This window comes from Arachis ipaensis, chromosome B05 (assembly GCF_000816755.2).
Source record: "Arachis ipaensis cultivar K30076 chromosome B05, Araip1.1, whole genome shotgun sequence".
In the NCBI taxonomy this organism is placed as follows: Eukaryota; Viridiplantae; Streptophyta; class Magnoliopsida; order Fabales; family Fabaceae; genus Arachis; species Arachis ipaensis.
Genome location: NC_029789.2, coordinates 18124326 through 18135088, shown reverse-complemented (window position 1 = coordinate 18135088; position 10763 = coordinate 18124326). Strand labels below are relative to the sequence as shown.

Sequence of the window (10763 nt, the reverse complement as noted above, 5' to 3'; positions counted from 1 at the left end):
AAAAACTTTATATTAAATATTTTAATCAGCATATTTAAGATAATTTTCAATTAGACTTGAAATAAAATCAATGAACTCATATTTAAATCCTAAGCAATATACAACTTTATTTCCAAAAAAAAAAAATATATGCAACTAAAAACAAAAGAAGTTTATTATAAACACGTGTAACCAAATTTTAAAAAGGATATGTGTGTAATTTAATTTTTAATCATTTTATTAAGATAAATCATCCTAATATAAACAATAAAAAATTAACAAAAAGCGATACGAGACATGACACGACACGCGCCACGGCGATACACGAATTCTAAAAAGTTGTCAGACACGGAGACATGCATATATTAATAATATAATATATTCTTAATAGAGATATTTGCATAAATAACCATATGATATGTATTTCTTCCTAAAATATATAGGTACTAACAGAAAATCTGTGCAATGCATGGGTTGAAAATTTATGTTTTGTGTTTTAGATTTGTTTTTTCAGTCTTTTTGGATTGTCACTTTTTATTACGTTAATAAAAAGTATTTTTGTTGTTCAATTCTTAACTAAATGTAACAGATTTATTTACTCTATCATTACTCAATACATAAGTATTTTTTCCTAACTCTTCATAGTTTGCATAAGTATAGTTGCTTTTCAAAATATTAATTTTGATGAGCACGTCTTAGAATTGGCTATAGAGATCCACAGAACATTGTATCTTGTTCAATTTTATAAATTATGCAACAACAAATACAACTTAAAAATATAAACAACACAATTCAAAAGATAAACATAAATAAGAACCAAAACCAATATAATTTATGTATATAAAAAAATTCTTTGATCGCATTAAAATTTAAGGAAAGGAGCAATTGAAAATGAACCGTATAAAATTTTATAGGTTTTTTTACGTATTACAACAAAAGTATATTATTATTCAACTGCATAAAATTAGATCTTCTAACATTGAGATAAATAAGAGTCAAAATTAAGAAAAATCACATCAATAATCCAAAGAGTAAAAATTACTTTAGTTTCATAATTAAATCTAAAAGAAATATCTGATTTTCTAATAAATTAAAAAATATTATCAGTAAGACGTAATAATAACACAAAAAAAATTCATATTAGTTATTAGTTATAAGAAAAACAAATAATATCAAGTTTAAAAAAAATTCAGACATATACGCAAGTCGCAAATTTATTGACCTAAGATCTCAAATGCAAGTAAGTCTCCTAACACAACCAACTTCATCAATTCCAGTAACTCCACCACAAACAACAGTTTAAAATCAGTGTACTCAAATACCGATATAACAAGGAAAAAAGAACAGTTAATTCATATATACAGAAAAGATATTCAAAAAAATTCTAATAAATTACAAATGATCAGATATAGTTGATATAAGACCAAATGAATAGGACAAAATATTTACCTTAATTCTTTGGGAGAGCTGTTTCTCCTAAACCATCTATTAGAAATGCATGCATTAATTCCGCAAGTCATATGCTAAAAATTCTTAATTAGAACATAAACTCCACTCTTTACTAATAAAGTTACAACTGAAATTGTAGGTTACTCAAATAAAAGGAAACATCTGAATTTAGAAGTTCAGCAAGTAAAATGTTAACAGAATGCCTAAGTCCAGCTAACTTACAACAACCCAATTCAAGAAAACTACAATACCATATCTTTAATACAAAGAAACTAAATCACACATTGTAACCGAACATTCTAGGCAAATCACATTAGCAACAACTGAATCTGATCCTAAATATTCATAGATGACGATGCCTCCTCATTATCATTCCAAGTTTTATCTATACTCCTAGAAAATGCATCTTCAAGTTTTTGCTTTGTAGGTCTTGGTACATCACGTTATGGGATGCCAATCTCTTGTTGCGAACAATTTCATTCACCACACGAACAGATTTGTGCTAAGAAATAAGACAACAAAAATAAAATCTGTTAAATTTACTCAAATTAAAAAAAGAAGAAGAAATATTTAAGCAATAAAGAACCAGTTCTACAAGAACGCGATATCAAGGAATAATGGTCGGAAATATAACATAGAGATGAAAACTTACAGCAGGTAATACTGAACCAGAAATATGTGAAATAGGGTCTTCAATAGAAGCCATATTTGAAGCCGAAATAATAGCACGCTAATTATACATGTTTTGATAGAAAAGACAATATCATTGTTATGCATAATACTAAAAAAGTAAATAAACACTTATTAAAAAATAACTTGGAAGTCAATAGAGGAAACTAAACTAACCGCATTCAAAACACGATTCTTAACACGTTCAATCAGCTTTAACATAAACTCATGTGTAGAAACTTTAAAAACATTATACGCAGGGCATATTGTGTCACTCTCAACGAGTTGAGGATCAACCATAAATACCAATTTTTCCCTATCAATTTGTACAAAAAATTGGATGCATCCAAGTGAAATTGTTCATTCTCATAATAGAAGAATAGAAAAATCAGTATCTGAATATACAGAAAAAAAAGAATAGAATATCAAACCCAAAAAATCAAAGACACAGAAAGAGAACAAAATAAAGAGTAGTAATGATACACATGATGTATCTTTAAGATACAAATTAAGAAAACCATCAATTGATATCACACCAGAGAGAATTTTACAGAATTTTTCACTTTTGACCTCAACAGTTTTTTCCACTTTAATAAAGCAAGTGTACACAAAATGGTCATGTCCCACTTCTTTTCAAACACAGGTAGAAATTTTAAAAGATCAATAGAAGAACACTCATAATTCACAATATCAGATTACTACGAAAAGAGAAATTACACAAAGATATTAAGAAAAAAAAAACCTTTAACCGTATATAAAAGAGACAATTTTCTCATAATAGTGTTTATTTAACTTATTTTGTGCACTGTAATAAACTTTCTTATTTCCGAATTGATTTTCGAATTTATAGTTATATACTTTAAATATTAAAATTAATTTTAGACATTATACTTCTATTATTGCTGTAGCTTTTTCAACAGCAAATTGAAGAAAACAAAGGAAGACCCAATAGAGCAAGTGTCCCAATAAATACATCATTAGAAAATTTAAATCAATCTAATGCCTACTAACCTGTCGAAACTATTGGATCACCTCACAATTACCATTATAAAAGCGAAAAGACAGCTTCATGACCATAAATCCAGCTTTTCAATTTGACCCATATTCCAATTAGCAATCACTCCCACAATCATCCATCTCCTTAAACCCTACTCTAAAACAAATAGAGGGGTATAGAAGAAAGAGAGCACAGAAGGAGAAGGAGGGCCATGATCAAAACTTCATCCAACAACCAAGGTCGAGACATATCCACGAAAAGATTAAAGAAATAAAAAACAATTGAACAAAATAACTAATGAAACAATAAATAAGATCAAGTGTGTATGAGTATTAATAGCTCAATAGTTCAGTGTATATTATAGAAAATTTAGTATTAAAATCAATGAAAAATTACAAAACTCAGATTTAATTACACAAAAATTATCCGAATAAGTTTGAAATCATCGTGGAAACATGCAAACCATAGTGGGAAATCAGAAACACAATTGAAAATCCTAATAAAATTCCTGCATACTGAAAACGAAGAACCTAACAGAAAATCGAAAAAGAATCTCTCTTCATGAAGACAGAGTTCAGAAAAAGAATCAAAATTATTCAAGGTTACTATGAATTACATATTAGAAAATCTAATTCAATCTAATGCCTACAATTTCTAGGATATTCAGAAAGCAATTAAAGTATTTTCATATGGAGTGTATATAGTTCTTATTATGTGTCTCAAGATCTTTGTATTTTTTTTCCACATGTTTCTGTTTCAATTGCTACTAGAACCAAAAAATTAGCTACGTTTTAACTAACAAAGCTAAAAGAAGTATGCATTTATGTACAATAAAGGTACGTTTCTTTAATCTCCAAAGAAAAATTAATCAATTAGGAGCATAGTCTATAACACTTTTAAGTTACAAATTTTATTAAAAGCTGTTTCAAGTTCATGATCATTTAAAGATCTTACTTATAATGATAAGAGGATATTATTCATCAAATTCTTCTCATTTTCTGAAGATAAATAAATTTTAACTGAATATATTCTCTAAAAAAGAAACACAATAATTCTTACCTTAACACGCTTAACACGACCCTCCTGTTGTTGTACCCTATTCACGTTATCTTCTTGTTTCTCTTTTCCTTGTAATAGAAAATCGAAAAATAATCTCTCTTCATTAAGATGGAGTTCAAAAAAATAATTAAAATTATTCAAAACTACTATAAATTACATATTAGAAACCCAAATTCAATCTAATGCCTACAATTTCTAGGATATATGAGAAATCCTAAATCAAGATAAACCCAACTAACTTCCGAGATCTAATCGAAGATCTTCACCACCTACATCATCAGATCTAAGAATCAGAAGTAACAGAGAAATCGAACTTGTAAAACTAAATATCTTTTGGTTCCTCCAACAAATCTCTCCCAAAAATCGATACTCATCTCTCTAAACCCTAACCTAATAGCACGGTAGAGCATTAGCAGAAATAGGTGTCAAATAATAAAAAATTAAATCAAACAACACGAACAGAAATGAAAAAAAGGAATAAACGAATGAATCAATCAAAATAGAATGCTTACCAACCTGAGTGAAATTACATGACACCGATTCTGAAAGAATTTACCACTGTTTTAACACAACAGTTCTTTAAAATTAAATGTGTAAAAGAGCATCATTCATCAATCAGAAATATAAGAGATAAATAGCTCCAATGTGAATCAGATGGTGAAAAAATAGACAGAACAACAACACTAATTAATTACTTAGATCACTATCCAAGAATAAATAATGCTGAAATAATTATAGGATAAAAGCTCAGTGATGAGTCATGTACAGTTATATATAAATAAGGAACCGAGGAAAATTTGACTTTGAAGAGAACAGGATAAAAAAAAGCACACAGGTGACTTTGAAACTCAATTTGGTTGTGACAAAAATGAAAGGACAAATAGAAATAACGAAAATAAAAAATAGTAAGGAAACAGGTAACGACTTCTCAAGATACAAAATGAGCAGCAGTTGAAATTGAACCATATCAAATTTTATAGGTTTTCTCACTTTTTACAACAAAAGTATTTTATTCTTCCAAAGGCATCAAATTATATATTTTAAAAAGGTGACATCTCTGGTGACTGTAATAATGGGATGACTAAGGTGGCCAAGAGTGAAAAACTAATGTGAATTTGACACATGGTAGAAGTTGACTAGAAGAAATTGTCATTTGACCCGGAGGAAAGGCAAGTAACTAAAGGGTAAATTTGTTGAAACTGTGAAATACTGAAGAGGAATTTCTTTTTTTTTTTCTTTCTTGTACACTCCATTATTTTTATTTTGGATCTTGAGTTATGCCCCCTCCCTATAACCCAACCCACATACCCACCCGAATAATCTTCAGATGAAGCTTTCTTCTCTAACTATCCATAATATCCAATTTTTCTGAAGAAATTTAAATAGTAAAAAATCCTTCTCCCAAATTTCAAAATAAATCACAAAACATAAAGAACTCTACTATATAACAAGAATTGATGTTCCAATCCTCTTTGGTGGTTATGATTCTGCTCTCGCTAGGTCTGCTGTCCCAAAACATTCTGCGACTGGCCTTTCTCAAATCTGATGTGCACCCTTCAAACTAAATCACACTAACGCCTTGAAGCTCTACTCCGGCGAAGTTGTTCGGTCTCCCCTTGGAACGGGAAGCCCAATGAGGATAAATTCCTCCACGAGTATCTTCTCTTCGACGATTTTCTTATGGAAATATCTATCATTATCTTCAAGCTGTGATTTGAATTTTGAAGGGAAAAATTACAAAAACTCCAGGTTTTGGTTTTTCCATTCTTTTTGGATAATCTTCGTTACCCGTTTTTGGTTTTTGTTAGCGGCACAAATGACAAGAAGCATTTTTTTGTGTTAGTTTTCCAAAATTGCCCCCACGGTAATAAATTACCAGATTCACAACGTTAACATCTACCAGACTTAATTCCTTATCACGTGTCAGCGTTTTATTTGTTGGTCAAATCTAAGCCATTGTTGGCCACCAAAACTCATGCCACCAGAGACGTCACCTTTTAAAAATCGAGAAATAGAAAGCACAAAATTAAGAAACATGGCATGAGTAATCGAAATATTAAAAAATTATTTGATATCATCAGTGAAACTAAAATAAATATCTGGTTTTCTATTAAAGTTAAAAATTTCTTGACAGAGAGAAAAGAATATTTTTCGAGAAAAAATAAACAATTCATAACCAAAAACAGAAAAAAAAACTTCAATAAATGATGAGCATCTCTGCACTAAAAATCAAGTAGATAAGAAAATAAAAAAAATGAGAGAAACTGACACAGAACATAACAAAGAATATTATTCTCAATTGTTGACCTCATTTACTATCTGAAAATGAGTGGATAAAAATGCATCACTCGTAAAAAAAATACATCACTCATTTAATCAAGTTCATTTGAACAGACATTTCCTAATCAGTTTCCTATATATCGGATGAGGAGTCAGTGTTTTTGACATAAAAATTCTGCACAGTATAAGCAGTTAACTATCCATGTTTAAGCTATAGAGACTAATTGAAAATTTGTGCACAATAAAAGAACTTTATTAGAGCTTTTAAACTATAGAGATTTCCAAATTAATCAATGCTAAATTAAACTAAAAAATGCATATAGCACCATACTTGGATCCGTGGTGGAGATAGAAGCCACTCCATCGAAGTGACAGGAATCAGGAGTCTTTCCCTTCTTAGGTGCACCATTTGCATTGAAGAGTCCCCAGTTCTTCTCAGACAATGGCCCCAGCTTCATATCCTCGTTGTAGAGCTCATAAATGCAAGTGCTAACAGCAATTTCAGGATACTTGGGAGTTCCAGTTTGGTTCAGCACATGCTTTATTAGATTGCTATTGTAAGTATTTGCAGTGTCGATTGTTGCATCAGGCTCGTTGGATCCACCTTTCGATGGCCATCCGGATTCAGTTACTACCACAGGAATGTTAGTGAATTTAGAAAAAGCATGACAAAGTATGTTGCATCAACCATAGCATGGAAGCACATTTTCATATATTGAAACATCAAAAGTCGCTTTCAATCTTGGTCATATTACTACAAATCAGCTATTAATAAAAAAAAAAGGTTTCGCTCCCATCTGAATAAAACATGGTTAGAATTTTAAACATTATGAGCCAAACAATATGAATATCTCAAACCATGGAGAAATCAAACACATACGAAATCCCAAATCAAACACAAAAAAAAAAAATGAAACCCTAAATAAAAAAGATTGAAGATGCAGTACCAGACAAAGATAGATATCCAGACCATCCTTAGAGGAGAGGATCGCTGACTGAGATATCCACCTTCCATGTCTCACCAAGGTTATTGAAGCCCGCACCAGTGATCTTTGTTGCTCAGCAAGAAAGATTGACAGGGCTATCGAGGAGAGCACGAAGGAGAAGATAGTATTTTTGGTGAGCTTTAGGCCCATTATCTGTCTCCATCAACACGCAATCCGGCAGCCTGAGATATCCACCCAAAGTTAGGCCCAAGAAAATCAAATACACACATATGATAGTATAATACCAGAAATTTCAGATTGAAACAACTAAAGTAACATTATAGCCTCTGTTAATTCAGAATTGAAATTCACTGCAAAGTTATTTTCAATTTCTTTACACAAAATGCTATTATTATAAACAAAGTAGCTAAATTTTCCTTTAATAAAAACATCACCTTCATGGACTAAATTTTGAATTCCAAAATATTTTTCATCTTCTTGTTTGGTGACTAAGGCAAACCAAAGATAAGAAATGAAGGAGTTTCAGAAGGCGTACAAAAGAAGAATTTACACCAGTAGCATCTATCCCAAGATCCTTCCGAACAAAGCAAGATTTGAACCATCCAAGTGAAATATTCCTGTCTCTCTGAATTCTAAATGTATCTCTTAAACAATGGCACACAAAGCATCTATAGCCCAGTCAGATTCTCAATTTCAAAAGCCCCATATCAACGCACCAAAACACACATCAATAAATTAATTCAATGAGATAAGTATTAGAATAAATAAATGAAGAAAATAGGTAAGGAGGGATTACTTCGCGACTTTTCTAAGGCGGGTGTAGGCTTCGAGCACATTGATAGATCAAGAGCTCATGTGCTTATACCGGTAACTTTTAAAAGAAAATAAATAAACAAAAAAAAGTAAAGCAAAGTATGATGTACAAATTTTAAAAAATCAATAGAAGAACACTCATAATTCACAATATTAGTTTACTATGAAAAAAGAAATTACACAAAAATAATAAGGAAAAAAACCTTTAACCCTATATAAAAGAGACAGTTTCTAATAATAGTGTTTATTTAACTCATTTTGTGCACTGTAATAAACTTCCTTATTCCCAAATTGATTCTGGAACTTATAGTTATATACTTTAAATACTAAAAATAATTTTAGACATTATACTTCTATTATTGCTGTAGCTTTTTCTAACAACAAATTGAAAAAAAATAAAGGAAGACCCAATAGAGCAAGGGTTCCAATGAATGAATACATCATTAGAAAACTTAAATTAATCTAATGCCTACTAACCTGTCAAAGCTATTGGATCACCTCACAATTGCCATCATGAAAGTGAAAAGACAGCTCCATGACCACAAATCCAGCTTTTCAATTTGACCTATATTCCAATCAGCAATCACTTCCACAAATCATCCCTCTCCCTAAATCCTACCCTAAATCAAGTGTGTATGAGTATTAATAGCTCAATAGTTCAGTGTACATTATAGAAAATTTAGTATTAAAATCAACGAAAAATTACAAAACTCATATTTAAAACACTCAAATTCCAGTAGAAAATCAGGAACACAATTGCAAACCCTAATAAAATCACTGCATACTAAAAACGAAGAACCTAACAGAAAATCGAAAAAAAATCTCTCTTTAAGAAGACAGAGTTCAGAAAAAGAATCAAAATTATTCAAAGCTACTATGAATTACATATTAGAAAACTAAATTCAATCTAATACCTACAATTTCTAGAATATTTGAAGAGCAATTGAAGTGTTTTCATATGGATTGTATATAGCTCTTATTATGTGTCTCACTTTCATTGTGTTTTTTTTCCACATGCTTCTGTTTCAGTTGCTGTTAGAACTAAAAAATTAGCCATGTTTTAACTAACAAAGCTAAAAGAAGTATGCATCTATGTACAACAAAGGTATGTTTCTTTAATCTCCAAAAAAAAAAAATTAATCAATTAGGAGCAGAGTCTATAACACTATTAAGTTACAAATTTTATTAAAAGTTGTTTCAGGGTTCATGATTATCAAAAGATCTTATTTATAATGGTAAGAGAATATTATTCATCAAATTCTTCTCATCTTCTGAAGATAAATAAATTTTAACTGAATATATTCTCTGAGAAAGAAACACAATGATTCTTACCTTAACACTCTTAACATGTTTCTCCTGTTATTGCACCCTCTTCATTTTATCCTCTTGTTTCTCCTTTCCATCTAACAGAAAATCGAAAAACAATCTCTCTTCATGAAGATGGAGTTCAAAAAATTAATTAAAATTATATAAAACTGCTATGAATTACATATTAGAAACCCAAATTCAATCTAATGCCTACAATTTATAGGATACATGAGAAATCCTAAGATACATGACAAATCCTAAATCAAGATAAACCCAACTAACCTCCGAGATCTAATCGAAGATCTTCACAGCCGACATCATCAGATCTGAGGATCAAAAGTAAGAGAGAAATCGAACTTGTAAAGCTAAATATCTTTCGGTCACTCCGACAAATTTCTCCCAGAAATCGGTACTCATCTCTCTAAATCCTAACCTAATAGCACAGTAGAGCAGTGGCAGAAACAGGTGTCAAATAATAACATTTATTCTCATATCATATACTAACAGATCAGAGTATACATAATAGTAATTAACATTTATTTGAAATAATATCAACAAATTCCTAAAAAACACAATGGCTAAACACCCGATATCTCTAACCTGTTCTAGTGAGCAAACATTTGGAATTAAAGGACCTTTGCTGTGTTCGGCCCACTTTTCTAGCCCTTCATTTGAGGTCTCCCATTTCAGTCGCGAACTGGCTATAATAGTTTCCTCCATGGCCTCCACAATGCCTCCAGAAACTGATAGAATGCAAAAAATGATCGACAAACAGAGAACTGGGTTTGAGAGTGAGAGCGACACCGTAAGAGAGAAATTGAGAAAATGAGAGAGAAAGAGATTGTCACACTGAGAAGAGGGAAGGATCGAGGTCACAACACCGAGAAAAATGATCCAGGCCAGAAGGAGAGAATAGCCAATCAAGGAGAGAACGATGGGAATTAAGGGATTAGGGTTTTCAAGAGAGATAGAGAGGAGAGGGATAGTGTCAAACGAAAGATAGAGAATGGAAAAAGAAGATGAAGGCGAGAACGAAATGCTTTTGAGTTACTCCGTTTTTAATTTTTTATTACAAATTAATGTGAGAGTGACGCATGGCTTCAGGAGCCACAGTCATTATATAAGTAATAGATTCAAAAGATAAAATCCTAAACTCCTATGTCTTAATAGAGGTAGTAAGAATTTTGTACATCACATATACACAAAAAAAAAGTTATCTAAAGTCATATTATTTCTCCATCATATATGGTTGAAGAAAAAGA

The 10763-nt window shown here is 30.7% G+C and overlaps 1 protein-coding gene across 34 annotated transcripts; it reads right to left on the bottom strand.

The window, feature by feature from the left end:
• On the bottom strand, window positions 1517–10547 carry LOC107643190. 34 transcript variants are annotated; one of them, XR_002362526.1, is made up of 10 exons: window positions 10102–10545; window positions 9784–9934; window positions 9526–9596; window positions 7916–8813; window positions 7381–7601; window positions 6765–7064; window positions 4154–4221; window positions 3109–3315; window positions 2081–2158; window positions 1517–1930 (listed from the first exon to the last, which is right to left on the bottom strand). XR_002362526.1 is itself a non-coding variant. In XM_021123252.1 (6 exons), the coding sequence occupies exons 3-6, from the start codon at window positions 6889–6891 to the stop codon at window positions 1814–1816; spliced, it is 390 nt and encodes a 129-aa protein (XP_020978911.1). In that variant the 5' UTR covers window positions 6892–7064; window positions 7381–7601; window positions 7916–9501; the 3' UTR covers window positions 1517–1813. The 34 variants fall into 34 exon arrangements, 2 of the variants coding, with proteins under 2 accessions (XP_020978911.1, XP_020978912.1); XR_002362533.1 differs by having other exon boundaries at window positions 1517–3315; window positions 7916–8024; window positions 8177–8251; window positions 8671–8813; window positions 10102–10541; XR_002362515.1 differs by having other exon boundaries at window positions 2081–3315; window positions 10102–10547.

What these genes read in the sequence shown, in the direction of transcription:
- LOC107643190 (XM_021123252.1), bottom strand. Translation starts at nt 6,891, where the DNA reads ATGAAGCTGGGGCCATTGTCTGAGAAGAACTGGGGACTCTTCAATGCA. An exon ending in GTCGTGTTAAGCGTGTTAAG is followed by an intron (nt 2,159 to 4,153) that starts GTAAGAATTATT and finishes ATGTATAATTAG; the next exon opens with CGTGCTATTATTTCGGCTTC. An exon ending in CTGGTTCAGTATTACCTGCT is followed by an intron (nt 1,931 to 2,080) that starts GTAAGTTTTCAT and finishes CTTATTTCTTAG; the next exon opens with CACAAATCTGTTCGTGTGGT.